The 9,334-nt window shown below is 40.6% G+C and overlaps 1 protein-coding gene across 1 annotated transcript; it reads left to right on the forward strand.

The window, feature by feature from the left end:
- Positions 1-627: 627 nt before the first annotated feature.
- SLC24A5 (solute carrier family 24 member 5) lies at positions 628-9,030 on the forward strand. Its single transcript, XM_066196745.1, has 9 exons — positions 628-721; positions 978-1,157; positions 2,449-2,532; positions 2,621-2,724; positions 3,039-3,139; positions 3,895-4,178; positions 5,120-5,326; positions 8,035-8,136; positions 8,678-9,030. The coding sequence occupies exons 1-9, from the start codon at positions 628-630 to the stop codon at positions 8,998-9,000; spliced, it is 1,479 nt and encodes a 492-aa protein (XP_066052842.1). The 3' UTR covers positions 9,001-9,030.
- The last annotated feature ends 304 nt before the right edge of the window (positions 9,031-9,334 follow it).

Below are 9,334 nucleotides of genomic sequence, written 5' to 3' on the forward strand. Positions count from 1 at the left end.
GTCAGCACCTTGCACCAAGGCCGAACTCGCCATGGCCAAAACGTTCTCTCCCAAACACAAGGTAGGACGGGGCAAGGGCCGGAGCGCGGCTCCCTGTGGGCCCGTCGGACGCGGCTCGGAGGCGCTGCCCGCAGCCCCCGGCCCCTCACTGCCGGCGGCGCGCGGGGGAGCGCCGAGACGGGCACGGAGACCCCAGCGGGATGGAGCCGCCCCTGAGGGGCGGTGGAGGAGGGCGGAGGGGGCGCGGCCCCACGCGACGCCCGGGCTCGGAGGCACGGAGCCGCCCTCGCTGGGAGCAGCCCCCCTCCGCCTCCCTCTGAGCCGCCCTCGCTGGGAGCAGCCCCCCTCCGCCTCCCTCTGAGCCGCCCTCGCTGGGAGCAGCCCCCCTCGCCTCCCTCAGAGCCGCCCTCGGTGGGAGCAGCCCTCCCTGCCTCCCTCAGAGCGGCCCTCGCTGGGAGCAGCCCTCCCTGCCTCCCTCTGAGCCGCCCTCGCTGGGAGCAGCCCCCCTCCGCCTCCCTCAGAACCGCCCTCGCTGGGAGCAGCCCCCCTCCGCCTCCCTCTGAGCCGCCCTCGCTGGGAGCAGCCCTCCCTGCCTCCCTCAGAGCGGCCCGCGCTCAGGGCCGGGCGATGCGGGCGGGCGCGCGGCGGCACGCGGCGCTGGTGCTGCTGGCGGCGATCGCGGCCTGGGGAGCGCGGGCGCAGCGCCCCGGGGACCCCGCGGGTACGGGGACACCGGGAGGGCTCCGGGGACACCGGGAGGGCTTCGGGAGGGCACCGGGGGCCGCTCGAGCGCTGCGCGGCCCATCCCGCGGGTGTCTCTGCCCCGCCGCAGGTGTGCGGCGCTCTGGTGGCATCTTTGCAGCGGTCCTTGCTGTGCTAAAGAGGGAAATCCTCCGGAGCTGGAATCCGCAGACGTCCCGCGGCCTGAGGAATAGGAAGGTGTCAGCATGTGTAACACTTTTGCACTCGATTTTCAGAAAACGGGACTAGTTGCGTCCTCTCGTCTTCATCGGAGTTTCCTGAAGGATTCTTCACACCGCAGGAGAGGAAGGATGGAGGAATCGTTATCTACTTCATAATTATACTGTACATGTTTTTGGCCGTGTCCATTGTGTGTGATGATTACTTCCTACCTTCCCTAGAGATCATCAGTGAATGTAAGTGACATCCTAATCTTTTTCCTGTAAATCTGAGCAGCTTGGCATAAAACTTCCTCTCTTAAAAAGCTTCAAAGTTGGAGTGCTCTGTAAGAAAACTGAACAAGTTTCACTTTCCATTCACAGATGTGTCCGTACAATATTTAATTTGATACACCGGATCAATACTTTATTGAAAAAAAACCTACTGATTACACTGCACAGGTGTTAATTTAATATTTGCTTTCTTTCTGCCTGGAGGAAAATCCTAAGAATCCTCAGTATTAACTAAACTGACAATGTAACTTTGAGTTGCACAGTGCTGTGTCCAGGTAACTACTAGTAAAAGAAAACAAAAAAAGGAGGGATGGTGATGTGTGAAACCAAAACTCTTCCTAGGGTTTTTCTTTGAAAGTAGTAAGTATCCGGATGAGCTACTGCTAGCATATTAAAGGTATGACACAGGAGGCAAAGGAATTCTATGGTTACCCACGGTTCTAAGAAATCTAATCAACCTGCAATAATTCCCCTGGCTTCAGCAGACCACTGAAGTAAAGAGATGGTCTTGGCAGGGAGTTCAGCTTTTCACTGCCAAGAATTAACAAAATTCCCTAGGGAAACTCATCCCTGAACTGGAAAACCCTCTCCAAATCAGAACACTTACAGCAAATGTAAGCTTAAACACTGCTGTAAGAGCTGGTGTTTTGTTCATTAATGGTAAGTAAGTATTTGTCAGACTTTTGCCATGATCAGCCATACATCCCTACACTTTGTGTGCAGGACTTGATCCACAGAGTGAATTACATTTCAGAAAGTCAATTTGCTGAACAAAAATCTCATTTCTCTTAAGCAAGATGCAGGCTTTTATACTGTCCATAAAAAATGAAAATTTGATTTTAAGATCACAGCACTGGTTTGAATTTAACTAATGTTTCTGGTATGTAAAGACACAGTAGTACAGATTTCCCTGGAAGATACACAGGCTTGATATGGATCATATAGCAATACCACACTACAGTCCATGGAATTTCCAACAATTATTACCAACAGGAAACACAGTTAAATCCTACATACAAATGCCAATTTTACAAGAGATTTAAAGTAATTTCTGTAATAAAGTTAGAAATAAACTAGTCCAATAGATCAGGCTAATTTTCAATATATTTATGAATCTCATATAAATGCATTGACTGTATGAAAATAAACTTTATTCTGTTAAAGTGTAGAAGTAGCTGACATTGTATACCAATGAGAGTAAAGGCTACTGAAGTATCAAATTTTTTTTAAGTAATTCTTTTTGTTTTATCCTCAGGCCTTGGCCTTTCACAGGATGTTGCTGGAGCAACTTTTATGGCTGCTGGAAGCTCTGCTCCAGAGCTTGTCACTGCTTTTCTAGGTAAGAGATGTGTTTTGTCTCCTTATAAACTTAGAATTCTTTTCCTTGAATGCCAAACTGGAACATACCAGAGTCATTTTCCTTACAGGAGCTTTTGTGACAAAGGGAGATATAGGTGTCAGCACCATCCTTGGATCAGCAATATATAATCTTCTTGGTATATCTGCAGCTTGTGGGCTGTTTTCCAGTGTGGTATGTATCAACTTTGATAGTTCTCCTCCTAAGAGCCAAATAGTTACCTTTCTCATTTGCCAATAAAAGCCGAGAGACTTACTATGACAACTGCCAAGTTTATTATTTAGTAGCAAAACCAGCATGTAATCAGTTTTAAGATAACTTGCTATGAAAGTTTTTAAAAACACTAACTTGTTAAATATCTTACTTAAGTCATTCCTAAGAATCTTTAATTTTTACATAATATAGAAACAACATATTGATGCAGCATTTACAGCACTTAGTGAAAGTATTACAGAGAGGTTTAAGAAAAGTACATGACTGATCTGCAGGTCTCGAGGCTATCCTGCTGGCCGCTGTTCAGAGACTGTCTGGCATACACCATCAGTGCAGCAGCGGTGCTTGCGATGATAGCTGACAACAGAATTTACTGGTAAGAGCACAAGTAGTGTTGAATTCCTGTTGACTGGAGATTTGTGAGACCGTGTTTGGAAAAACAAATGAAAATCCCCAAGCCCCAAACTTCAAGAAGCCTGAACTGCCATTCACTAACAGAAATAAACATCCCGTTGGCTTTTAAAAACTTAAAAAGTCACAATGCTTGTAAAGATTATTACCTAAACATTCAAACTCTGCATATTTATGAAGTTTGATCTGCATAGGTTTGTCTGTACAGACTTCACAGTTTCCATCACAACTGTTCTGGCATAGCAGTTAGTGTTCAACATTTGCTCCTTCTGAGCCCTTCCTTTCACAGCAGCATTGTTCAGAAAAATATCTGTCTGCCAGGAGATCATGAGTTTCTGACATTTTAACTCCTCCATCAACACTGAAACTCCTTTTACCTCAACAAGACAGTCAGGTCCAGCATTAAGTCTCTTGAAGTTTGTAATTTAAGCATCACATGAAGACTCAATTTTGCAAACATCAGGAAAATATTCAATCAGTAAGATCCCCTGAAAAAACATGCAGCTATACAATACACAAACAAGATTCTGCAGGGGAGGAGAGTTAATCAAACTGCTGAAAGACATGGGGACACTCACAGACTTCCATGACAGTAGCCATATGACTGCAAATAGATGCTTTTGTGTGTTCTCCTTTTGCTATTCATGCAAATTTTCTCTCTCTTACGCCAAAAATTGGGTTCTTTTATACACATTATATAAAACTTGTTTTTCATTCCAGGTATGAAAGCGCATCCCTATTATTGATATATGGGTGTTACATTCTGGTACTATGTTTTGATATTAAAATCAACCAATACCTCATGAAAAAGTTCAGTCCCTGCTGTACGTGTTTTACAAAAGCCATGGAGGAGAATGCAGAGCAGCAGCCACTGGTTGGATGGAGGGACGAGAGTGGACCTCTAATTCGTCAACAGTCAAGAACAGACAGTGGAATTTTTCAGGATGAGCTGGACTACTCTCAACTGTCAACAAGCTTACACGGGCTCGATGAGATCTCTGAAGGTACAGGCATTATTATAGTGTCTCTCACACTCTGCATGCCTGTCTGCATCAATTTTGATCAAGAGCAGATTGTATTAGGATTTTGCTCACAAAAGAACTCCAGCCTGGTATTTAAGCAGATCATTACCATAACTTGGAATATAACACAGAGCAAAATCAGTGATGGTTTTCATATGAAGTTAGTTGCTAGAGGAATGCAAGGATAGTTGTTCATTTGTATCGTAGTAGAACTTGTGTCTTTGTTGAGTGTATTTGAAGCTTCTCAGCGACACTGCTTGTAAAATGCACTCTCAGCTGAAAGCCACACAGGTACTGTACTGATATACACTGTTTCCTTATGACAGTGGCAGGTTCATAGCCCAAAACATGCATAATATCAGAAGTAAAGGGATAGCTGTGATGTGGCCACAGGTCATGTTTCCTCTTAGGCAAAAAACAGCAGTTGGTACTTCTCTTGGTAAATGTCATGGGTAAAACCTTATAAAGAAATTCATTTTACATCCAACCTAGTTCTCCCCTGCTGATGTAATAAAAAACATTTTAATCATACAATACCAGGCTGGAAAGGGATCTCAAGGATCATCTGGTCCAACCTTTCCTGGCAAAAGCATGGTCCCAGATGGGCCAGCACCTGTTCAGCTGAATCTTAGAAGAGTCCAACACTGGGGAATCACCACTTCCTGAAGAGATTATTTTACTGATGATTATTCTCATTGTGAAAACACGTTTTTCTTGTGTACAACCAGAATCTCCCCAGAAGTAACTTGATTTCAGACTTTTGCCCAGAGATATGTAGGTACTGGGTCCTACTACCATTGAAACTTGAGGAAGAAGTATTTTTCACCTTTTTTCAGTATTCTCACAAGCAGAGGACAGTAATATAATGTATGCTAGGATTCAAACTTAATGCTACAATTTAAAAGTTACTTTTTCTTCAACAGATCATCCGAATGTCTTCACCATGCCTGAAGCAGATATGAAGAGAATTTTGTGGGTGTTATCCCTTCCTATTATCACACTACTCTATTTAACTATACCAGATTGCAGAAGACAGTTTTGGAGGAACTGGTTCATGGTGACATTTTTAATTTCAGCAGCATGGATTTCTGCAATAACTTATGTTCTTGTATGGATGGTAACAATAGCAGGTAGGTTCCTAAAGTGGTGTTGCTATACCAGTCAAGAATCACTGAAAAACTTGGGAGGTTTCCCTTTAAAAGTCAGTTTAGCAACTCAGACTGTGCTGTAAAAACACCAAACAAAGAAAAACAACAGAAACCTATGTCTGACTGCTTAGTTTGCCACCCTCTTCTATCCAGTGATGGAACACTTTGGAGTTTAGCTGCTTCACACTGCTTACCATCACATAAATGAGAACTTCATGTAGCTACAAAAAAAACCCGGTCTGTTTTTAAAAACACAGTTTCACTAAACTGCTTCATTAAGCAAAACAACTGGACATACAGCAATAAACTTGTCATGCTGAAAACATGACATCCATCAAGACGGGAATTAGAGGTCAAAGTTTTTGGAAAAAAATCAATAATTTCTACATCTGTGTTTTTCACAAATGTTATGGTAAGAGATTGGGCATTAAATTAACTGCCAAAAAACTTGTGTTTATTTAACATTCTCAGAGTGTGCATATGTGGACCTCTTAAAAATCTGCATCATAAGGTGGGGCAGTAAAAGAATTGCGTTTAAGTGAGAGAAGGGGTATGAATTTGTATGTAAAAAACCTTCTCCTAAAAGTACTTTGAGGTATTAAAGGTCTCCTCATTTCATTGTTTCTCCAGTCAGCCTGAAAGACATCCAGTTTTTAATTTTAAGAACAGGCAGAAAACAAAACTAAAACTCTACAGAAATTTTTCAAAGCCTGCCATTTTCACATTATAGCTCACTAATCCTACTCAAGCATTCTACTAGTTCAGATAAGAATAACTCCTTGTTCAGTGCAGAAAAAGACCTACACATTCAGTAAACCTTTGAGAAATTACTAGTAGATCGCTGGATATTATACCCACCGTGTTAACCCCTTGTACCTAAAGAGCAAGGGTTCACTGTCTGGATGCTAGAAGCCTTTGAAACAGGATTCAAGTCAACATTATTGCTGTTCTACAAGACAAAGCATTAATTTATATGAAAGTAGGTACAGTGGAGATTCAGAGTGTATTAGTTCATTTTGAAGAGTCATCACAGGTAGTACTGGGGTCTTTGGCCCACACTTCTAGCAAAATTATATTCTATTTACATGTTAAAACACTACAAGATAAACACACAATATATTCAAGTCCAGGCTCTCATGAAGGTTGACTCAAAGGTTCTGTCATTGCATAATCAGCCTATCAGAATGTCACAAAGGTATCACAGCTGGGCACTAAACTGGAATGGTCAAGAACAAACCTAAGTTAGTACATCTTTTTGTTGCTGGCAAAGAAAATTCAACTACTTACAGCAACACATTGCTACTGATACACAAAATTAACAAGAGTCTAGAAAAATAAGACTATTCTGTCTTTATGGTCAGTTGCCAGGAAAAAAAAATAAACCATTACACATTAAATAGAAGATAAATCTATCTAATAAAAAGAAAAATTAGTTTCTCCTGAGTTTATATTCTGTCTTATAACCTTCAGAGGGCTAGAAACTAATGTTGGGTACATAAAGCTGGTTCATTCATATTTCACCTTGGTTTGAGCCATTATTTTCCAGCCTGGATAGTTTATAAAAGCTGATTTGTTGGTCCCTCATCCTACAAATCCATTAGAAGTGATGGAAGGATAAAGAGAGTACAAATTCTGCAACAGGAGCATGTTAGTCCTTCTGAAACCAACAAACAGTTTCAAACATAAATTTCCTGGGCTGCTCTAGACTAAGCTGGTAAGTAATTGACAAGCATTGCTGACCTAGCTTAGCATACTGCCTCTTATTTAAATAAAATTGCTCTTACTAAATGTGTCAAAATTTTTCAAGTAAGAACTCAATTTTCAACAATAAAAAATACTAAGATACTTTTTAGTGAACAAAACCGTTTAAGAAAAATTAATTACTTCGTAGCTTGACTAGAGGTATCAAATACTTCAGCATATAGATGCTTCTGAATGGTACAACTGCTAAACAGTTTTGAAGAATCTCTGTATTTTAAGTTAGAAATTAATATGCTTACAGGACATTTGGGGCTAAGAAGAATAGAGGTTAGGGAAAAATAAGCTGCCCTTCTAAAAACAGTTTAAAACTATTTTTTATTTGAGTATTTCCCTAAAGGAACTCACACTTCTAAGGGGTTACATGTACTTACAAGTTACATAAAAATTCTGCACTTTGATTCTTCCAAATCACTTTCTAATTGGAGTGAAATGGTAAAGGCATGTAGTTGAGACAGTATTCTCCTAATATCTTAATGACTGTCCTCCTGAAGAAAATTCATGTGCTTTTTCCCCTTTCCCTGAGGGGATCAAAAAGAATAATTGTAAGTTATTGCTTCATAAGACTTCTGAACACTATGAGGGAGATGCCCAAAACTGTAAGAGAAACTGTAGTACTTCCTATAAGTGGAGGGGAAAAAAAAGTAGTAATTTGTTAGATATTTAAACTTCTACTTTATCTGCAAGAAAAAAATCATAATTGCTATTGTCTTGACCACTGCAGACTTGAAGAACAAGAAAAGGATATTTGTTACTCTAACCGCTTTGTGGTTCAGTCATCTCACATGTAGTTAAGTCAGCTGACACATCCCATTTGAAATTACTATAAGATTACTGATTTTTCTCCAGCAAAGAAAGTCCAAAGCACTACCTTTGGATGAACCCTAACTAAAACTGCACTTGCATTTTCTACTGTTACTTCTCAACTGCAGGTGAAACGCTGGGAATCCCAGAGTCAGTAATGGGTCTCACATTACTTGCAGCAGGAACAAGTGTACCAGATACAGTTGCAAGTGTGCTGGTGGCTCGAAAAGGTAAAGATTTTAGTTCTTAGGCTCATGCCAATGGATGTGTTTACAAGGTACTACAAAAAGAAAGAATTCTAATCAACATTTTGATAAATTCAAGGAGTAACCTCAAAATCTGTGCTCCAGATTCTAGAACTTAAGTTTACTAAAAGTAAATAAATAGCTTACCTGAAAAATTTGTGGCTCAGACATTTAAAAACTTCTCAGCATACCTCAGAGAAGTATTCTAGATTGGTTTATTTGTTGTTGATGAAGTATTAAAGTTCAACTGCAGAACACAACTGTAGGTCTTGGTATTTTAAACATAACTGGACTTTATAATAGCCTGTCTAGCTTAATTTTAAGTGCAACTATGCAGATGCTGGTGATTTAGGGAGACTTTTTATGGTGCCCATGTTCTGTAGGATCGTGACTATAGTTCTTCTGATGCAAAATCTGAACAGGGTGCTCTGTGAGAAACTGAGGGCTGGCAGTCTGTTCCTCCAAAACAATTTGGCAGTTTCATGCAATACAATTAAGCCAACTTATTTGTATTTTTTCTTTACAGGAAATGGAGATATGGCTATGTCTAACATTGTAGGATCCAATGTATTTGATATGCTCTGTTTGGGAATACCCTGGTTTATAAAAACTGCCTTCATAACTACATCAGGACCCATAGAAGTGAGCAGCAGTGGTCTGACATACACAGCCATTTCTCTTATCTGTTCTGTTGGTTTTATTTTTCTAGCAGTTCACCTGAATGGCTGGAAAATAGATAAAAAATTGGGAACAATTTGTCTTGTCCTGTACTTAGTATTTACTGTATTATCAATTTTATATGAACTTGGCATCATAGGAAACAATCCTACAAGGGTCTGTGGTAACTAGTTTTAATCAGTGATTATGCTGATGAAAAAAAATAAAAGCAGGAGAAAAAGACCAGTTTCTTCATTTAGTCAAAATAAAATTAAAAAAACCAACTCCAAACTCCCATTGGGCTCTAAATCTTATATACAGAACTAAGTCATGTCATTAAAGTAATATTAAGTAGAACGAAAACATCACAGCCTAATTGGAGCCCTTTCTTTTAGAGTCAAGAATTACAGTATGACTACAACGCACATATAAAACCAAAATTCTGAAAAAGACATCTACTTTTTACATTACAATGTTGATACACACTGGAGGGGAAAAAAAGATCAGAAAACACTAAATAAATCCC

This window comes from Chamaea fasciata, unplaced genomic scaffold (genome assembly GCF_029207755.1).
Source record: "Chamaea fasciata isolate MVZ Bird 193981 ecotype frontalis unplaced genomic scaffold, bChaFas1.0.hap1 SCAF_14, whole genome shotgun sequence".
Taxonomy (NCBI): Eukaryota; Metazoa; Chordata; class Aves; order Passeriformes; family Sylviidae; genus Chamaea; species Chamaea fasciata.

Excerpts from the sequence above, each read along its gene's own strand:
- SLC24A5 (XM_066196745.1), top strand. The coding sequence starts at position 628 with ATGCGGGCGGGCGCGCGGCGGCACGCGGCGCTGGTGCTGCTGGCGGCG. Across the intron at positions 722-977 it reads GCGCCCCGGGGACCCCGCGG|AAAACGGGACTAGTTGCGTC; the intron begins GTACGGGGACAC and ends CTCGATTTTCAG. Across the intron at positions 3,140-3,894 it reads GCTGACAACAGAATTTACTG|GTATGAAAGCGCATCCCTAT; the intron begins GTAAGAGCACAA and ends TTTTCATTCCAG.